This window comes from Heterocephalus glaber, unplaced genomic scaffold, assembly GCF_053883595.1.
Source record: "Heterocephalus glaber isolate CG9 unplaced genomic scaffold, H.glaber_assembly_v1.0 deba00000594, whole genome shotgun sequence".
Taxonomy (NCBI): domain Eukaryota; kingdom Metazoa; phylum Chordata; class Mammalia; order Rodentia; family Bathyergidae; genus Heterocephalus; species Heterocephalus glaber.
Genome location: NW_028258151.1, coordinates 25,308,078 through 25,330,051, shown reverse-complemented (window position 1 = coordinate 25,330,051; position 21,974 = coordinate 25,308,078). Strand labels below are relative to the sequence as shown.

Below are 21,974 nucleotides of genomic sequence, written 5' to 3'. Positions count from 1 at the left end.
TACTATAAAATACTGATCAGTACAGCAATGCCTCAGTTCATGAACGCTTCTATTCATGAACAATTCTGTTTATTCTGCAAAATTTTGCTTCCATTCACAAACTCTGCCTCGATTGAGGAACATGACTGTGACCATCTTCCCCACACTAACATGAATGTGGCCATCTTCTCCAGAATCATGGAACAAATTAAGTTTGTGAACCGAGGTACCACTTTTATTATTATCATTTAAAAATTAAATGTATCTTAAAGATCCTAATTTCACTCTTGAAAGATTTGCTCAAATACTCCATCCTACCAAGCATTGCACAAATCATCTTCAATTTTTATAAAGGTCTAAGAGGCCACCAAGGTCTTCTGCCTCTTGCCCTTGACTCCATAATTTATTTCTAGCTTCATGCTTTTCTTTTTTCATAGCTCTTATCTAGATCAGAAGTTATAATCATAATTATAACTAATTATATATAATTATAATCAGTGGTCAAAAACTAACCCAATGGCTGTTTGAGGAAATAAACTTTTGTTAAAATATAAAATAAAGTTTATAAAAGTATTGGGAATTATTTTTAATTTTTTTAAATTTGTCAACCATATCTTTAATAACATAATTGTATTTCCTCTTTACTTCTCTTGATATGGTGAAAATAAGTGCTGATTTCAAATTTGAATTCCCTTCCCCTAAAGCACCGACTTAGGAGTTGTAATCTGAATCAAGACAATATTCTGCTAACTGGTCTGTCAGTTTCCAAGCTATTTCTAAACTCTGTAAAATGTTGCAGAGTGATCTTTTGGAAATAAAAATGTATCTCATTGATCCTCTGTTTAAAATTCATCATTACCTTTTCATCTCTTTAGTAAAGATTTAGTCTTTATAGCCCAGAGTTGAAGATCCCAAATTATATGACTTTTGCTTTTTGTTTCCTCCATTATCCAAACCCAAATTCCTTAAATGCTCTCAGTGGTAGATTGCTAAACTGACATACCCAGTTTTCCCTACTTTTGTTTGCCAATATGGTTGTTAATGCAGTCCCACACTGACTTTGTATTTAGTCATCTGACTTTCTTCAGCCCATGGACCGTATCAATTTTTATGCAAACAGTACACAAAGAAAAGTGTTTGCACATTTCTTTTCTCAGTTTTAGAACTTTGTGAATATGCTCAGGTCTAGCAACTGTAGGATGAAAGACATAGATTGAGATGTTTGTTCTAGAAACAGTTTATCAGCCAACAGCAAGAAAAATCACTACATATATGATTGTATCCTAAGGAAAGATCCAACGAAATTACCAAATAGCAATACCAACACCATTTATGTACATATAAGCATTGGAAAAATCATTATCGCGTAAGGATCTGAGTTGGACAGGAAGAATTATTGTGTAGGAGGTAACTGACACTGAAATTGGCACTGGATGTAGTGTTTCCACAGCAACAAATGAAAATAGGTTGCATTAGATTTGAGAATGGGCATTGCACAGTGGCTAGCAAAGCAGTGAAGATTTGCTAAAACTTATATTCTAACTAAATAATTGGCGTAATTTTGACCTGCTGTACACTGGAAGGGGTACTATTTAACTAATAAAATTTTAGAATTTCCAATCAGAAAGGGAAAAGGATCATATGGCTTTTATATATTTTATGTGGGACAGGCAAGCCAGCAGTTTCTAAGATGTATCATACGACTGCCTCTCATCTCCAATTGCCAGTAAGATAGTAACTCTCAAAGTAAAATACATTATAGGAAATAACAAACTAAACCAACAGGAATTCGCTAATTAGTCAAAAGGATTGCCCAGATTATATATTATTCAGTTAGTCTACAGAAAAAAATCATGTCTCAAAAACAAATTTTTCCTTTAACCATAGAATGAACTCGTGTTTAATTAATAGGGAACACAAGAAATTTTGAGGACAGTATTGGTGAAAGTTATATAAATGTCATAAAAGAAATATATATATATATGTATTTCAAATGAATTAAGACTTTACAATGGGGAAAAAATAAGAACCAAGATGGATTATGTAAAGGTGCAAATTTCCAATGATGAATGTCATGATATTGAATACCTAAATTGTGCCAATAAAATAAAATTTAAAAAAAAAGAATATCCCCAGTCTAGAAAGTAAAAACTTATATATCCTTGAATATAAAAAGTGCTCCATAGATGTCTAGCCAAACTGAATTGATGAAATAGACCTCCACATTATTCAAGCTAATAAGTTTATACTTTCAGGTTGGATTCAGTCAGTAAATATTTATTGAACATCTGTTTTACTCAGGGCCCTTTTTTGGGATTCAGGGGGCAACAGTGAAAAGATAGACAGCCCACACCTTCCCATAGTTTGCATTCTAATGTGAGTCCTTAAGTAGTGAAGGAGACGAGGTAGGGTAAGGGGATCCGAAGTGACAGGGCAGAGGTTTATGGGGAAGGAATTACTTTAAATAAATAGGGTTGTCGGAGACTGTGGGAAGACACATTTATCTGAGGCTTAGGTAATGAAAAGGATCCCGCCACATGATACTCAGAGAAGACCAAGTAGAGGAAGGGAAAAGAGCAAAGATCCCAAGGTAGAAACAGGTGGGCTATTTGGAATTGACAGAGAGGTGACAGAGACACCGAGAGAGAGGGAGAGAGGGAGGGAGGGAGGAAGAGAGACAGAGAAACAGAGAGACAGAGGGAAACAGACAGAGAGACAGAGACAGTGAGACAGAAAGACAGAGTAGCAGAACATAGGGAGAAATAATGACGGTCGTACAACATGAGACAGAGGTGCTAAGAGGGCACCATATTATGTAAACCCGTGCCATGTGAGGAACATGATTCCTTATCTACATCTGCAGAAATATATTTCTAGAAAAGTAAGATTATCATTCTCAAATCCTTTCTTATGCTATATTCACTTGCCCTCACCTTCTAAGAAATAGGCAAATGAATGTTTTCCTTTAACTGTCTTTTTCATATTTTAATTAGATCATAAAGTCAACTAACACATAGAAAGTTCTCTTTCTATGTGAGGACACAGTTCTGTCTCTTTTATGGGAAAAGGAAAGAAAAATCCTAGCAAAGAAATAAAAAATTTCAGGGTCATTTTGAGTAACTTTTCTCCTTTTGTGCTCTGCACACCCAAAATGAAATACTAAGGTCACTCCATGTGCCACCACACTGGACAAGCTAAGACAGGCATTGCAGGCTTAAAGTGAAATTTTCTCCATTTTGAGTTAGTTGATGATGCAATGGCCACATTATTTCAAGGTATTTTAATTTTTTAACTGTTTTCCTTCCTACTTTGGTGTGCACACCCAGGCACTTGTCCTTGTTTTCTACTCTTATTAATCTTACTTCTATTGTCACTACTTCATCCAAGTAAGCACAAGCCGTCCGTGGACATACGGGCTTACTTGGCTAGGATCTGCCAGCTAATGTACATCAAACCATTTCCATCAGTTCAAGGGATCTCTAAAATTGAAAGGCAATTGCAGAGAAGTATTTTCTAGTTAAGGCAAGAGCAATGGTACAATGGAGACAAAACAATTCTATTCAAAGGCTTTAAGGGACTCCTTTTCCAGTGTCACTTTTGCTGTAATACACAATTACCCCCAAATAATGCAGAGATCAAAAGTGCCAAGAGGGAGGAATGAAGCCAAAATATAATATACCTACCCTACAGGTAGAACATTCCACAGTAACATTCACCTGCTGTCTCCCTGTCTGATAAAATATTGAAATACTCCACTAAAATAGTTGTGTTAAACAATTAAAAAGACAGTTTTATTTCTTCTATTATAAAAACTAAGTCCATAAACTGAGGATGTCTTAAAGTGGTAAAATTTTCTGTTTATTTAAAATATCAAAATGCTACAAGTCAGTCAAAAGTCTCTGATCCTCTGAACAATTACAAGTGCAGCCTAATTCAGCATGTACCTAGATTACACACCAACATTTGCCTTAACCTTACAATCCTTCTCTCTTTCCCATACTGCAATCTTCCTAGTTCTGCTCCCACTTCTAATCACACCCATGCCCTCTACTTCCACCCACACTGCCTTAATTAAGGCTTTCATCATCTCCCACACAAACTATTCCATCAGCCTCTAAGCCTGCACCCCTGATTTAGTGTGCCCTCCGCTCCTTTTACCTTTCACATTCACACCAGAGCTCTCTTCCTCAAATACAATTTGGATCTTACTATTCCTCTGCTTAAAAACCTTAAATAACTCCCTATCAACTAGAAAACAAGAGTCTACAGCACGTAAAGCCTTCATACATTTCCTAGGTTGTTCTATATGTAACTGAAAGTTTTCCAATAGCAGAATCAAGTACAAATTTTTAACTTTAAGTTGAAATAAAAACTAATAGCATGAAGAGATCAGTTCCTCAGGCATGCCAACTAAATTTCAAGTGCTCTAGTGCACTAGAACACAGCTGGTAGCTATTATATTGGACAGTGCAGCTCAACTGTAATTATCTGTGTATTCATCTCTCTTTTCTACTAAATTAGACCATGTCTAATTTACTTGTATCTTTTCTATCGCCTAATATAAATGAGACCTAAAACATAAATGGTGTTTCACGGAAGTCTGTTGAATAAATAAAAATAAACATGCAAGTCATTTGACTCTACCTCGACATGAAATTGAGAGCATTCTTTTGTAAAGAATATAAATGGAATTTTTCTGAATACATATATACACTTATACACAATTCATCATACACACACACACACAAGCATGCATATAACACCTGCAGCATTAGTCACAATGGCCAAGATATGGAAACAATTTTGATGTTCAGTGACTTATAAGTGAAGGTGGGATATACATACAATGGAACACTATTCACCCTTTTTAAAGAAGGAAATCCTGCCATATTCAACAACATGGATGAACTGGAAGACATTACTCTAAGTGAAATAAGCCAGTAAAAGAAAAACAAATACTACATGTCTACAGATATGGAGTATCCATTGTAGTCACATTCATAAAAGCAGAGAGTAATATGGTTGTTGCCGGGGACTGGGGAGGAGAGGAAAATGAGGAGTTACTGTTCAGTGGGTGTAAAGTTTAAGTCATAGCTGAATAAATTCTAGAGAGCTGGTCTAGAAAGAATATTATTCACATATTTCCTAACATTGTATTTCGTGCTTCAAAATTTAAGACGGTAGATCTCATGTGAAGTGGCCTTACCATGGGGGAAGAAAAGGACAAGTAATACAAAACAAATAGTTTCTGGTGTGGGCTGCTGATAGCTGGGCAGTGAGCGTACGGGGCAGGGAGTATATGGGGACATTGCACTTCCATTTTCAATTTTGCTGTGAACCTAAAAGTGATCTGAAAATTAAACCAATTATGACTAAATACATTTGATTTTCTACAGATTGATTCAGTAATAAAAATTGCTTCAGGGCCCTTGTTCTGGGCCTTTACCCATGCTTTGTGTCCCTTTCATGCATTTGTGGGTATTCTACATAAGTATCATGTCCTAATATGTTTTACTTCTCTAGTCGTCTTGCCTTTTCAAACTATATTTTAAGCTTCCAGCAACAGAGCATATTCCGTGTAATATCACATGTAGTTTAATGGTAATAGTAAACTGCAAGAATTCTGTGTAGAACATGTAATCAACTCTCAGGTGTCTTCTTTTTCACCAAAGCCTTTTCAATCCATCCAGAACCTAATCTCTCAACACTTACATTGATTCTGCAATTCCTACAAAGCCAAGGCCAGTGACCTACTCATATAAGCAATTGTACTCTGTGTTATAGCATATTTTACACGTATAATCATCCTTCACCTCCAAGAAGATGGGATCGTGTTTCAAATCTTCATTCCAGTTCCCCACATGACCTTATGCAGCTCTTTCATCAAAGGGATCCTTTAGTAGGTGCCAGTTCCTGTCCCCACTTCCCATTCCTATCTGCCCAACCAGTCACAGAATACATCATGACAGAGAAAATTCAGGAAGGGAAGCAATCACTTGGTCTCGTTAACTGCCCCATTTCCCTAATGATAGGTAACTGACCACTGAATGCACTCACATAAATTTCTACAAAGGGAAATACAGTTGGTTTATCTTTTATTCTAAATGTTGTTTGAATAGGAACAAAATAAAAATAAACACACAGATGCCTTAGTGAATCAGTTGTGGGGTCCCCACATGTCAGCATTGGTGTTGTTTCTCTCTTGCTTCAATAGCTCCTTGATGGTCTCTATCTCTGCAGACGTGAACTTGGGAGTGAGAGTCACACTGTCATAATCAAAGTCTTCATCAAGTGAAAAGGGCTGAACTTCATCTCCGAGTATCTATAAAAGGTAACAAGGGAGGAAGGAAACACACACAATCATTGTAAATGAAGATAAAGTTGCAAATATGAACTCCCTACTAATATTTAGTTAAACCCTTTTTTTAAGATTTCAGCACTCTCAGCTGATTAAGCTGTTTTTTAAGTAAAGAAAAAAATTCAATTATTCAATTTGACCTACTTTAAACCTCTTAATATGCCCCATTTGTACCATGCTATATCTGAATGAATATCATTAACTAATTCTGCCCAAGGCAAGAATCAGAAAGTCTCTTGTGCACACATTCATTACATTTTTCACTTGTAGTGTCAGGACTAAATGCTTATGGAAAAATTAGAAGTGACATTAAAATATGAGAAAATAAACCTTAAGATTTTGATCAATTGTAAATATATTTTCCTCATTTACTAAGAAAGACGTGTATTAATAAAACATAATTTTCAAAGATAAAAATAACCTCCACTTACCATATACTTCTTCAGATAATACCCATCACACCTGGCCAATAACAGTAGAAATTAAAATGTCCAGGATTCTTTTTTTTTCCCCTATCAAGAATTTTTAAATATACTACAGCTTATCTACAAGTCAGAGTAGCTGTAAAGAGATGTAATAGTTTTGCATCTATTTATTCAAAATTTGTGAGTTTTCAAGACTTCCTAATGGATAGATAAAAAGCATATCTTCCAATAAACAAAAAGAGAATGGCTTAAATCTTATTATATTACCCCCTAAAAAGCCCCTCCAAAAGCAAATGGTGTGTGACATAATGAAATCATCCAGTACCTCTATCCAGACCTATAATATGTATAGTGATGCCGAAATAATTGAAAACTATGGTTTATGCAAGAATGAAAAATACTCCCCCGAAACTATAATCAGTTTTAAATATTCTTGCATGTAAGATGATCTCACTGGAAGCTTTTGAAATGTTTGTAAAAATGGAGCATATTGCTCAGAAACTATACAGCTGTTACTAAAGGTGAAAAACAAATCAGGGAAAGCAGATCTCTCCTATCCGTTGAGTAAGTCATGTCTTGCAGTCAGGTGTGCCGTGCTAACAGCAAATGCCCCGCCACTTGTCATCCTTTCTTAGTAAAACCAGCAAGAGAACAAATTGCAGGGAGTCAGTCGTTTCCTCTTTATCAGAAAAGGCCTTTGTGCTTTCCTGAGAGGTGTAGCGGTAACTGCTACAGGTGAAAGGGTTCCTGCCCTTTGCCAGCCCTACTACCAGGAACCATGAGGGCCTTAGCAGTAATCGTCAAACAACCTTGCCAGTAGTCACTCTTACTCCTTCTTAACACCCTTCCTCCTCCTATGGGGGCTCTGAGAGGCTAAGAACTTGGCCACGGCTATACAATCAGTGAGGAAGAGAAGCCACATTTGAACCAAGGGCAATCTACTTCAGATAAAGCTGCCCCTACTCAAAACACACTAGCAAAAATCAACCTACTCATGGTTCTTTGAGAGAAAAGACCGTTCATTTTTTAATAAGCTCAGCAGTTCCTCGACCTACCACAGAAAATATCCTCAAGGCTACATATAATGCCATGACTGCCGGCCAGCAGAGTTGATTGACCAATCTATCCATTTTTATCACTTTTTGAGATTAAATTTATCCTCAACACTGCCAAAGTGACAAAGGAGAAATACTGCTAAGATGAACTCCAATGACAAAACATACACACAAGGACACCAGACCTTCATTTCCTGAACATGAGATTCTGAGCCATCTCCAACTCTACTCAGCAGTACCAGGGAAGCCTGTTTACATGGCCACCTCCTACCCTAAGCCAATTCCAACTGATCCTGCCAAAATATGCAGAAGCCCCCAGCTCTACCAGGGCATACAGTCTTGTGGCATATTGCTGCACTTTTATTCCTGAGCTAAAGGCCTATTGGCACACACATCCCAAGCTTCAGGTCTCCATTCCATGTTTGCTCATGCCATTAGGACTCTGCAGGCTCCACCCTGCAGCCTCTGAAACCAGCCATTCTGGCTATATGTAGTCACTTCACCTTCAACAATCCTCCCAGTGTGGCAAAAATGCAATTTCAATTAGATAAATTCCTCTACTAAAATCCCAACAACACCATACTGTGCTCTCCACACACAACACAAACAATGCTCACATTCTTTTACTTGTTCACTCATTAACCACATGTAAATTATTAGACAGTGGCAAAATGAAAACAGCAAAATGTGTATCCATGGGTTTCCTAACTTCAAAGAGAAGATATAAGTAAATGAGTTATATCAATACCATGTGCCATGCTCAACAATAAGAGTTGCAAACAGGGAAATGAAAACAGAGAGAAGTATAAAGGCTTAATTTACTCTCAATTGAGTACTGCTACTCTTTAGAAAAACCCTACCAGTCCCATACACACCCCACTTATTACCCACATTGTCTCAGTGGCCCAGGTAAGGTAAGAATGGTATTTTGGCTTCTAAATACTCTGATAAGAACACATGGCCAAGTTGGTTCTCCTAGACATGGCCCACCCAACCCATGGCCTTTTTACCCCTCTCCATTCCCTAAGGCCCCAATATACTGTTTGGCCATAGTGTCCAACACTATGTTGTTACAGATAGACAACTTTGTTCTTAAATGGAAAACTCATATGTTTCTGTAAGTTTTTTTAGACACTTAAATTCTCCATTATAGTACAAGATTGTCTTCAATCACTATGTACTAACCAAAAGATCAGCAAGGAACAAGGTTTTTAGGAAGTTAATAAATACACCTAAACAAGGATTATTCATTTATAATATACAAGGGTATAAAAATAAAGATATAAATTTCTTTACTTAGAAACTAGGAGTTATTAAATATAGCACCTATTACTAGGTTATTTTCCTAGGCAACCAGTGAAATGCTAAAGTAGAAAAGCAAGAAACCAAAAATTGTGATAATATCATTTTTCAAAGGAATAGTCAGTCTCCTGCAATCATTCAAATATTTTTCTTCTTTTTTCACAAACCCTGTGATTCTATTAAATTCTAGGCATGGTTTAAAGAGCTAGAGATGCAAAGATGAATAGCTGCATGAAATCACAGACAAATGGCATAAACACATAAACAAATCATTATGGTACAGTGTGGAAAGTACGAATGGTATAGTAAAGGAGTTGTGGGAACAAAGAAGGGCTACTTAACTCAGACCAATTGCAGGGATCTAGCAAGGAACCAGAAAAGGCTGGAAGGGGTGATACCTAAGCAGGATCTTAAAAGGTGTAATAGCTAACAAGCGTGAGAGAAAAACAGCTTAACAGATAGAGGGAGTTCACATGAGCAGGCCATGGAAGTAAGATGCAGAATTTCAAAGTTGTGAGTTTGAAAGAAGCTCAGGATTGAGAGAGTATAAATGGGGGCCAGAGATGAAGATGATGTCAAATCATCTAGAGATGATGAAAAGTCCCTGAAGAGTTTTTTGCAAGCAGAGCAGACACTTGGTTATCTATGCATTTTGGATAAATTCCTTCATTTATTCCAATTTGTATGGAGTGCCTGCAATAAAACAGGTGTTGGAGTATAGAAAAGAAAGATGCCCTTGACCTCTTGGAGATGACTTATATCTAAATAGCTCACTTTAAAGGTTAAATTGATGGTAGATTTGAGAAGAATAAGTCAGCAATTAGAAAACTAGTCAGGATGCTTCTGAAGCAGCCCAGGCAAGAGACAATGAGAACAGGGCAAAGATTTTTAGAAATATTTAAAAAGTAAAATTAGCAGCAATGACTGGGTGTAGAAATGACAGGAGCAAGAAGGCAGGAAAGGAAGCAGCCAAAGATGAGCTTCATTTTTAGTGGGTTGAGTTCAAAAGCATCTGAAGGAATCCAAACGTGGAGGTTAATAGGCAACTGAGTATACAAACCTGAAACCCAGAAAACAATCTGAAACACGGTACGGATTAGGTAGTAATTTAAAGACAAAAATGGATTCAAGCATGTAGGGTGAGAAGAAGCATGGGAGGTTGTGCTGAAGACGCCGAATCAGCCCGCTGCAGACAGGCAGGTCTGTGCACGCCCTACTGAGGTCCCCAGTCACAGGGAAGATGCCAAGTCAGCCTGCTGCAGACAAGCAGGTCTGTGCATGCCATACCAAGGTCCCGAGTCGCACACAAGACACCGAATCAGCCCACTGCAGACAGGCAGATCTGCACACGCCCTACCATGCCAAGGTCCCCAGTCACTCAGAACACACCGAATCAGCCCGTGCCCCGGCAACAATCCACTGGACCCCTTCCCCTGCTCCTCTGTACAGCCACCTGGTTCCACACTATAAAGACGCAGAGGACACAGGACCACCAGACCACAGTACTGAGTCCTGCTGCTCCTGGCCCAGAAGTAGGGGCTACTGAGCTGCCATCCCACCTGGTCCAGAGGAAGGGGCTTCCCGGCCACCATCCCTCCCGCTGCTCCCAGCCCAGAGGAAAGGGCTTTTGGGCCACCTTCTGTCCCACTGCACCTGGCCCAGAGGAAGGGGCTTCCAGGCCACCATCCTTCCCAAGGCTCCCAGCCCAGAGGTAGGGGCTTCTGAGCCGCCATCCCACTGCTCCTGGACCAGAGGAAGGGGCTTCCCAGCCACCATCCCTCCTGCTACTCCCAGCCCACAGGAAAGGGCTTTTGGGCCACCATCCCTACCACTGCTCCCGGCCCCTGTCTCACCTCTCCCAGCTCAGAGGAGGTAATCCATGCAGGCACCAACAGACACCCCGCCAGTTGAAATGAGAAAACACATAAATAAGTCTCAAAACCAGACTTCCAGATCACCTACAGCAACCCCAAAGGGAAATGAGAGGGAACACTCTGATACTCAACCACCTGGACCCACTGAACTGGCAACAAAAGAGGATCTGGAAAAAATGAAATCAGAAATAATTTCTCAGATAACAGGAGAAATTGCACCCCTAGTGCAAGACATGATTAATAAATCTAGAGAGGAGCTCAGGAACATGATGGAATCCCAACATAGGAAACAAATGGAATCCATAAAACAGATGCAAATAGATTTCCAGGACATGAAAAACTCCACTGAAAGTCTACACAGCAGAATGAACCAATCTGAGGACAGAATTTCAGATATAGCAGATAAGATTGCAATTAGTGACCAGGAAAAGAAAAATTGCTTCAAAATTATAAGGGAACATGAGAAATCAATCCAGCAGCTGCTAGATGATGCAAAGAAGAATAACATAAAGCTGACTGGAGTCAATGAAGAAACAGGAGAGAGTGCAGATGACATAAAAAAATCTCTTCACAGAAATAATGGCAGAAAACTTCCCAAACAGGGGAAAAGAGCTTGACATACAGATAAGTGAGGTATATAGGACTCCAAATAGCCTTGATCAAAAAAAATCTACACATAGGCATATAATTGTTAAGATTCCAGAAACACAACAGAAAAACAAAGTTCTACAAACAGTGAGAGAAAAGAAACAAATCACATACAAAGGAAAGCCCATCAAAATCACAGCAGACTTCTCAACACAAACCATCAAGGCAAGAAGAGCTTGGAGTACATATTCCAAGCCCTAAAAGAAAACAGTCTCCAACCCAGATTGATGTACCCTGCAAAACTATCTTTCAAAATGGATGGAGAAATAAGATACTTTCATGACAAAGAGTGCCTTAGGAAATTTGTGAATACCAAACCAGCACTCCAAAGAATTTTACACAATATCCTAGGAACAGACATTGAGGATCACAACCCCAGGAAGCAAAGCAGAATGAACCCATCTGGCATGACAAGAAATTAAATGGAAAGGGGGAGAACCCAACAAAAAGAAAAAGTCATGGCAATGACAAGTCAATATGTTTCAGTTATAACCATCAACGTGAATGGTCTCAATTCACGAATCAAAAGAAATAGACTGGCAGAATGGGTCAAGAAGCAAAATCCAACAATATGCTGCATACAAGAAACACACTTAATTCAAAAGGAAACTCATAGACTGAAAGTTAAAGGGTGGAAAACAATACTCCATGCAACAGGAAGCCGAAAAAAAGGAGTAGCTATCCTCTTTGCAGATCAAGTAGATTTCAAACCAACACTGATTAAGAGAGACAAAGAAGGACACTACATCCTTGTAAAGGGAACATCCAAGAGGAAGAGATGACAATCATAAATATCTATGCACCAAACACTAGTCCACCCAACTATATAAAACAAATACTAACAGACATGAAAAGTCATATATGCACTAATACAATTGTAGTGGGGGACCTCAACACCCCACTGTCACAAATAGATAGATCAACTAGACTAAAAATAAGTAATGAAATACTAGAACTCAATCAAACTATTGAAAAAATGAACTTAACAGATGTTTACAGAGTCTTCCACCCCACAAAAGCAGAATACACATTCTTCTCAGCTGCACATGGGTCATTCTCCAAAATAGACCACATACTCACACATAGAACATGTTTAAGTAAGTGCAAAGGAATTGAAGTTATCCCCTGTATATTATCAGACCATAGTGCAATGAAATTGGAGATCCATAGCAAAAGAAACTCAAAAAATTTCATAAACACGTGGAAATTGAACAACATACTTCTGAATAACCAGTGGGTCACAGAGGAAACTAAAGAAGAAATCAGACAGTTCCTTCAATTAAATGACAATGACAATACAACATATCGGAATCTATGGGACACAATGAAAGCAGTCTTATGAGGGAAATTCACAGCAGTGAATATGCATATTAGGAAAACAGAATGAGCCCAATTAAAAAACCTGATGCTGCATCTCAAGCTTCTAGAAAAAGAAGAACAGGACAACCCCAGAGCTCATACATAGGAGGAAATTATAAAGATCAGAGGAGAAATCAATGCAATGGAGACTAAGAGAACAATACAAAATATCAATGAAGCCAAGAGTTGGTTCTTTGAAAGAATCAACAAAATTGACAAACCCTTAGCCAACCTTGTCAGAAAAAGGAAAGAAAAGGCCCAAATCCATGCAATTAGGAATGAAAAGGATGAAATTACAACAGATCCAGCAGAAATCCAGACGATCATCAATACCTACTTCCAGAACCTATACGCCAATAAGATGGACAACACAGAAGAAATGGACAGATTCCTAGATACATATGAATTACCAAAGTTGAACGAAGAAGACCTAAAAATTCTAAACAACCCACTATCAACCAATGAAATTGAAAATGTAATTAAAAACTTATCAACTAAGAAAAGCCCATGCCCTGATGGCTTCACTGCTGAATTCTACAAGACATTTAGAGAGGAACTGCTGCCACTACTGTTTAAAGTCTTCAGTGAAATTGAAAGGGAAGCAATACTCCCAAATTCATTCCTGGAAGCAAGCACCACCTTGATCCCCACAGCAGAGAAAGACCCAACCGAAAAAGAGAACTATAGGCCAATCTCACTAATGAACATAGATGCAAAAATCCTTAAGAAGATAATGGCAAACAGAATGCAGAAGAGATCATCAAGAAGATCATACACCCTGATCAAGTGGGATTCATCCCAGGGATGCAGGGAAGGTATGATTATCTCCATACACACAGAAAAAGCATTTGACAAAATCCAACATGCACTTATGATAAAAATCCTACAAAAAATTGGAATAGATGGTCTCTACCTCAAACTGATAGAAGCCATCTATGAAAAACCAACAGCCAATATCATACTAAATGGTCAAAAACTGAAATCCTTCACGCTAAAATCAGGAACAAGACAAGGATGTCCACTGTCACCACTCTTGTTCAATATAGTTCTGGAAACATTAGCCACAGCAATTAGACAAGAGAAAGAAATAAAAGGAATAAAGATAAGAAATGAAGAAGTCAAATTGTCATTATTTTCAGATGACATGATACTCTATAGAGAAGACCCCAAGAACTCCACCAAAAGTCTTCTAGACTTAATAACCAAATTCAGTCAAGTAGCTGGTTACAAGGTCAACACACAAAAATCAATAGCTTTCCTCTGCATGAACAACAGACTCACTGAGAGAGAAATAGGGCAAATAATTCCTTTCACAATAGCATCCAAAAAACTGAAATACCTAGGAATCATCCTAATGAAAGAAATCAAAGACCTCTTCTCTGAAAACTATGGCACTCTGAAAAGAGAGATTGAAGATGATATCAGAAAATGGACAGAGATCCCCTGCTCCTGGGTAGGAAGGATTAATATAGTGAAAATGGCCATACTTCCAAAACTGCTATATAGATTCAATGCAATTCCAATTGAGATCCCAGCAGCATACTTCATGGACCTTGAGAAAACAATCCAAAAATTCATTTGGAACAAGAAGAGACCCAGAATAGCAAAAGCAATTCTAGGTAACAGAGACATGGCAGGGGGTATCACAATCCCCAACCTGCAACTATGCTACAAAGCTACTGTGATAAAAACAGCATGGTGCTGGAAAAGAAACAGACCTGAGGACCAGTGGAACAGATTAGAACATGCAGAAACAACGCCAGACACACTCAGCCATCTCATCTTTGATAAAGGAGCCAAACGCCCTCACTGGAGGAAAGATAGCCTCTTTAATAAATGGTGCTGCAAAAATTGGGCTTCAAGTTGCCAAAGATTAAAACTATACCTATATCTCTCACCATGCACTAAACTAAAATCAAAATGGATTAAAGATCTAAATATTAAAATAGAAACTCTGAACCAGTTGGAACAGAGGTTAGGTAGAACCCTTGAAGACATCGGTGTAGGGAAAGATTTTACGAACAAAACCTCAGTTGCCCATGAACTAGCACAAACAATCAACAAGTGGAATCTCTTCTTATTAAAAGGCTTCTGCACAGCAAAAGAAACCACCAGCAGTGTGAAGAGACAACCCACAATGTGGGAAAAAATCTTCACCTGCTCTTCCTCAGACAAAGGTCTACTATCTCAAATCTATAAAGAACTTAAAAAGATCAGACCTCCCAAATTTAAAGACCCAACCGAAAATGGGCATCTGAAATGAACAGACATTTCTCAGACAAAGAAGTAGAAATAACAAATAAATACATGAAAAAATGTTCAACATCACTGGTCATTCGAGAGACGCAAATGAAAACAACCCTGAGATTCCACTTCACTCCAGAAAGAATGGCTGCTATCATGAAATCAACCAATAACAAATGCTGGTGAGGCTGTGGGGAAAGAGGAACCCTGCTCCACTGCTGGTGGGAGTGTAGACTGGTGTGACCACTGTGGAAATCAGTATGGAGATACCTCAAAGAACTAGGACTGGAAGTCCCATTTGACCCTGCTATTCCACTGCTGGGGATCTTCCCCAAAGAATTAAAAGAATCATACCACAGTGATATATGTGCACCCATGTTCACAGCAGCACAGTTTGTAATAGCTAAAACTTGGAAACAGCCCAAATCCCCAGCATCTGGAGACTGGATAAAGAAAATGTGGTTTTTTAATAAAATGGAGTACCACTCAGCCATAAAAAATGAGAAATTAGGGACATTTATAGCTAAGTGGATGCACATTGAGGTGATATTCTTAAGTGAAATAAATAGGACACACATGTATAAATACCGAATAGTTTCTCTGGTGTGAGAAACTGAAAGTGTAAATAAGGACTAAAGTGTATAATAGGTAATGTGAAATAGGAAGAAAAGGGGCAAAGGGGAAGGAAGTGGGAGGGCTAGGGGAAAGGATAGAAGGGAATGGGATTAATATAAGTAAATGGAAAAATAGGAACAAAATCTTTGTAAATAGGGAGGAATGGAGGGGTTGAAGGGAGGGCTGGGCAAGGGTGAAAAATAAGAACCAAGAGAGACTATGTAAAGGTGCAAACTTCCAATGATGAATGTCATTATATTGTATACCTAAAATGTACCAATGACTAGAATGAATAATCGATAATGAAAAATAGGAAGAAAAGGTCCAAAGGGGTAGGGGTAGTGGGAGGGGCAGGGGAAAGGAAAGAAGGGAAAGGAAAAATGATGAGAAATGGAAAAAATGGCAATAAAGTCTTTGTAAATAGGGAAGGGTGGAGGGGGTGAAGGGAGGGCTAGGAATGGGGAAAAAGTAAGAACCAAGGTGCATTATGTAAAGGTACAATTCCCAATGAGAAATGTAATTGTGTTGTATACCTACAATGTACCAATAAAAGAATTTAATAAAAAAATAAATTTAGCAAAGGACAAAAAAAAAAAAAGCATGGGATAAGCATGGAACCCTGGGGACACCAACTCACCGGGGATAGATGGGAGTAAAATTCCCAAGGATGCAGGCGAGAACAGTCAGAGAAGTGCAAAAAGAACCAGAGAACGATAAAGCAAGTGTGAACCAATAGTGTCAGTGATGGACGTGTCAGTGGAAGATCAGTGGCATCCGGACAGAGATCCATGAAATTACAAACTGAAAGGGATCCACGAGATGAGGGCATTGGGAAGTAACTAGTGCCTTCATTCTAAACATATCCAGGCAGGAAATTGTGCCAAGGACATTTAGCAATGTAGTGAAACAGGACTAGAGGGACAAACTGAATCAACTAACAGAATCAAATGGCTTCTGAAGTCTGGGTGGAAAAGGAAAAAGAACAGACAGTAGCCAAATACAAGTCCAAGGTGACAGGAAGGCGGTTTTCCCTTGTTTTGTTCCATTTTGTTAAGGATGAGAGAGGCCTGAACGCGTTTACGTGTTAAGGCGAATGAACCTAGAAAGAAGAAAAGAATGACCCAAACCATGTTATTATATCAGAAAATCACTCCCAGTAAGTGGTGGTAAGTTTTGTATATTTTTTCATTCAATAAATATTTATTGCATGTCTACTGTTATATATGGCACTGAACCCAGCCCTCGTTCTGACTTTTTGAATTAAGTAAGCTTATGAAGGCATGCGTGAGTGACTTTCGGCTCTCCCAAGACAAGAGATGCATACGAAATTCAAACTGAGACTAGGTGCACACTGCAATTCAGAAAACATCACTGTGACCTTCCAAATGACAGCTTTTAAAACACAGCAAGGCTGCATTTCTATTCTGCATTTCAGCTGCTGGCTGTTTCGGCAAACTTTGTGAATCTCTCCTTTCAAGTTAGGTTCACTTCTGGGTTCAAAGCTATAACACTCCAAGGTTTTAGACTACAAACTGAAATGCTGATTTATTTCAGAGAAGAATTCGCACAAGAGAACAGCAAATCCCCTGCTACTAAACAGAAAAGCAACTGTGAATTAAGTTATTAGCTTGTTTTTGCCTAAGGAGCTGAAAGAAATATGTGGATTGCAGGTGTCTAATTTCAAGCCTAATTGAAATCTTTTTGTGGACTCTTAGGGAAGAGAGTTTGTGCACTATTAGAAAACTTAGAGTTTCCTTAAAATTGTCCGTGTGACTTATTCTAACAGAGACACCACTAAAGGGGGAATCATTTTCATTCATAATACCACACAGGCAAATTAAAGAAAACAGAACTAATGCTCAAATCAATAATGGCAGCATTTAGCTGCATGGTAGCATACAAAGTAGCATGGTAAATAAACTGCCTTTACAGGTGGAGATTTTTAGAACCCCATTATGAATTGGAAAAACAGAAGATTTCCTATTAAAATATGACTCAAATTTCAAATAAGACTTCTATTGTTTTTTGGGGGGGGTAATTTTTCAACTTCCTGATGTGAACTCTTTTTGCTCTATAAAACTGTTTAAAATTTCCAAAAGTTATCAAAATAGAATAAATAAGGCAAGATATTATTTACAAATAGGAAGTAGAAGGTTTTTGGAAAACGTTTAACAGTAAGGAGAAAATATACATTAATAAAACCAGTAATAAAATTAGGGGAAATATCAAAGAGGTCCAATCTATATTAGAGAGTTGATGGTTCTTAATGGGCAATTAAGAGGAAGTCAGGGCAACCAGAACACATTTTTATCTTTTAAGACTTAAGTCCCAGAAAGAATGGGCCTGGGATTTAGCTCAGTGGTTTCACTGCCTGCTGCACAAGCCGAAGGACCCAAGTTCGATCCCCGGCACCAAAAAAAAAAAAAAAAGAAGAAGAAATTGCCATCCAGGCCCTAAAATGGCCTTTGCTACCCCTTACAACATATGTGCTGGGAAGTGATGATTATATTCTTTTACTGACATTATGTGCTTTAAAATAAAATTAATGCTCATAACCAAGGCAGACTTGGTGCAATACTACAATTCTACAGAGTTCTGGAAAGTTTCTCTAACAAATAATGGTTAGAAACAAAACCTGCAAACAAAATATAATATGGATATTCAAATGAAAGAAAAAGATATTCACTGATGGCTCATGAGTTTGCCAACACAAAAATAGTTTGTTATTTTGATCCCAACATGAAAAATGTTCACATTTTCTGTGAAATTAAAAAATCTATATTCCTTTTCCAAATATAATCATACATACAGTTTTAACTTTTATTTCACTGGCTGTTGGAGAGATTCCAAAAATCGTACAGCTTTTTAAATTTTTTACTCATTAACTGAAACCACTTTATAACAATGTCTATAATTGTCCTAGAATATATATATATGTATATTTCTTTTTCCTATAATCATATTGTTACCATGTTCACTTGTACAGTCACAACTGATGCTAAGAACACAAACAACTCTCAAAATGAAAATGATTTCTGATAGAAATAATCTTGCAATTTTAGCTTCTTCCAAGTTAGAAAAAGCAATCTATAATTCAAAAGCACAGTGAAAAGTGTTGTCTTGACAAATTTGTGTTCTCCCAATTTGTGAGTTTAATAAAAGCCTGCAAGCATCCTGGATATACTTTGTGATGCCAGTGAATAAAAGGACCATAAGGAAATTAGCAATTTAATATTGAAATGTGTGGATTATTTCTGATATTCTATATTGGAATATCTTCCAGTAACAAGACCAGCACCTGAATGATTAATCAAGAAAGACTCTAGGGAAGGCTGAGAATTTAGCTCAGTGGTTCTGCCACCTGTCTCACAAGTGCAAGGTCCCAAGTTTGATCCCCAGTACAAAAAAAAAAAAAGAGACTAGGGATTTTTATTAAAAAGCAATATTAAAGAATCCTCTACAACTTTCAGTGTCTGATCTCCTCTACATTTTAGTTAAGAGGGTGGAAAGGTCACTTCCCACCAGCAGCCTGTATGTTTGTTAAGTACACGTACAAGAGTTACAAAATGATAGCAAAAGATGACGTTCGAGTTGTACATTTGGGAAAGTAAAGATATATCAAAGATTGCAGTCTCCCTTGCTTTTGAAGCCCATGGTTTGGTGACATTTCCCAGCTTACCTTGTGGCTAAGAAAAAACATGTGACTAAATGGTTCCCAGTGGAATGTGAACAACAATGAAACATCCTAAACCTTGTGGTGACATGCTTCCCCCATGCTCCCATCCCAAGCCCTTCAAGGAATGATGGTGACCTGACTTGGAACATACAAATGAAGACAATGTCCCAAGGGGAGTGGACATTCAGAGATGGAACCCTTGGTCCCCGATGACTTCAGGGAATTAGACCCCTGATCATATTAAGAGCTCTCTACAGACTGTTAAATGAAATTTCTCCTTCCTTTCTGCACTTGAATTTTTACTGGGTTTCTCTGCTATAGAAGTCTAGCCTGACCTTAACCAATACCAAAGGTATATAGGACCTTAGAAATGGTAAGAAAGGTGGCCAGTCCAGACTAAAACAAGAAAACTGTTCTTCCTCTTCTATAGTCTCTAGGTAGCATTGTTCTATAGCACAGCATACTCCCTAAAAAATAGTTTCCACATATAAACATAATTTCTCCATGTGTCTAAAAGAAATATGATCTTTTAGGAGAGATGGATGAAAGTGAGAGGGACCGATTAAGCCATTTGAATCCTAAATTTTCTCAAATCCAAGAAAAACACACAAGCAAACAGGTACAGTTGCACTTCTTTGCAGGGACAAATTACACAATCTAGGCACTGTGCTGAGACCGAGTACCTCTTCCTTTTGTTCTCTTCCTTTTATAGCGGGCTTCAGCTTCATTTCAGCAGCACAAGGCTGGCGCACAGAAGGAATGTAAGAAGGAACACGGCTGCTTATGTCCTCTTCCACTTCTCCTGGAAGCAGCACCAAATCTGTTGGATGCAAAATATTTCAATTAATCCTTTGGCCAAGTTTACAATTTACCTAAGTCATCTAAAAGCCTACCACAGTCAAAAGAATAAGGAAAATATGTTCTTTGAAAGTAGGTGCACTTTGCAATGCCTGTCCTCATTTGGGAAACCAACTGAAGGGAATCTCCTTTCTATAAAACAGAAGCCATTAATGCCTTTATTTTATCTTAATGTTGCAAAATTACAGCCAATCTAGAAAGTCTGGGAGAACTGATGTTTTAGGAGTAACTTGATTGTGCCTTACACTCCTAATACAACTTCTACTTCTAAAGGAAAACAAAGCAGGAAGATACTTCTTTTGCTTCATTTTCCCCAATTTTCCTGCAGGGGGTAAGAGAAAGAAAATGGAGTGCTGGTCTCATCCTGTAATGATATAGCAATATTTCAAAAACATATATACTACAAAACAACGATGCCAGAAGGAAAGTATTTTACCTCTCAGCAGAAAAATGAAATACTCTGTCATATTCAAAAAGCATGGTCTCATTTTCAACACTTGCAAACAACAACATGTTTCCTGCTTGTTTGTTACAATCACAAGAATTCAATAACCTATCTTGGTTTTCTGATCCATTCATTAGAAACGAAGGCGCTCCCTTATTGTCACATAGTGTGATCGTTTATGAATGCATCACAGATGCTGGTGATCTTCCACATCTTTCTTTAAGGAGGTCAAACAAACAAATAGAAGCACAACAGGTTTCCCCTCAGTCTGTTTCCACAGGACCAGAAGGTCTGGCTAGAGCTGGCCAATAATTTGCAGCTAGCTCAGGATGCTGCTGCCTGCTACTCTGGGATGATCCTAATTAAGCCACTAATTAAGTTCTCAGTGGAAGTGATTAATTAGCAATAGGCATATCTTGGCAGTTGCCAATGGCAGCATATATAGGAAGATAACTGAGCAGGTATTGATATTCAAAGACTGAAACTTATTTGAAATGCACCTCATGCCACTGTCACTATCACCCTCAGGGAAAAAAAAACAACATAATGGCAGAACTGTTAAAACTGGCAATACAGACAACCTAGAAATGGAAAAATGTACTGGGGAGATGGTGAAGAAGTTCTATTATGATCATTTTTTGAAATCTTAGAATATGATTTCATTAATTAGCAGAAATAAAAAATAATAATAGCCAACATTCTCATGCCCAACATTTCTAATTTATTATGTTCTGTGCGTCAGGCTCTGAGCTCTAAGCACTGATAGTAACCTCACTGGATCCCACAGCTAGAAAAGGCAGAGCAAGGCAGTCTGTATCTCAGCACATCATGAACGTCTTTTAAATAAGCACTTTCGTTACATGTTTTACTTTAATATGATCAGATTATGCATCCAAACTCTGGGTGAAGAAATGTCACTATTGCAGCAAAGTAGCATAGTTAGGCAGCAGCAAGTGCACCTTCCAAAGATTTCTTTACCCAGAGAAGTACAGTATTTAAACCCAAGAAGGTAGGCAGAGGGACTAGTTTTCAAATTACCTATTTATGCATTCAAAGTCAAACTCCTGCACTGAGCTCCCACGTGTAATAGCCTAGGGCTGATCCAAGCCTGGGTAGGGCCAGCTAAAGCAAGGCAA

General features: G+C 38.1%; 1 protein-coding gene across 4 annotated transcripts in view; it reads right to left on the bottom strand.

The window, feature by feature from the left end:
- Positions 1-6,057: 6,057 nt before the first annotated feature.
- Positions 6,058-21,974, bottom strand: part of Iftap (intraflagellar transport associated protein) — a 73,526-nt gene continuing 57,609 nt past the window's right edge. For all 4 annotated transcript variants that reach the window (XM_021264333.2, XM_004852011.4, XM_004852012.4 and 1 more), the window contains 2 exons: positions 20,219-20,355; positions 6,058-6,301 (listed from right to left, as the gene is read on the bottom strand). In XM_021264333.2, coding sequence (XP_021119992.1) covers positions 6,137-6,301; positions 20,219-20,355 — 302 coding nt within the window. In that variant the 3' untranslated portion in view covers positions 6,058-6,136. The remainder of the gene's footprint in view (positions 6,302-20,218; positions 20,356-21,974) is intronic.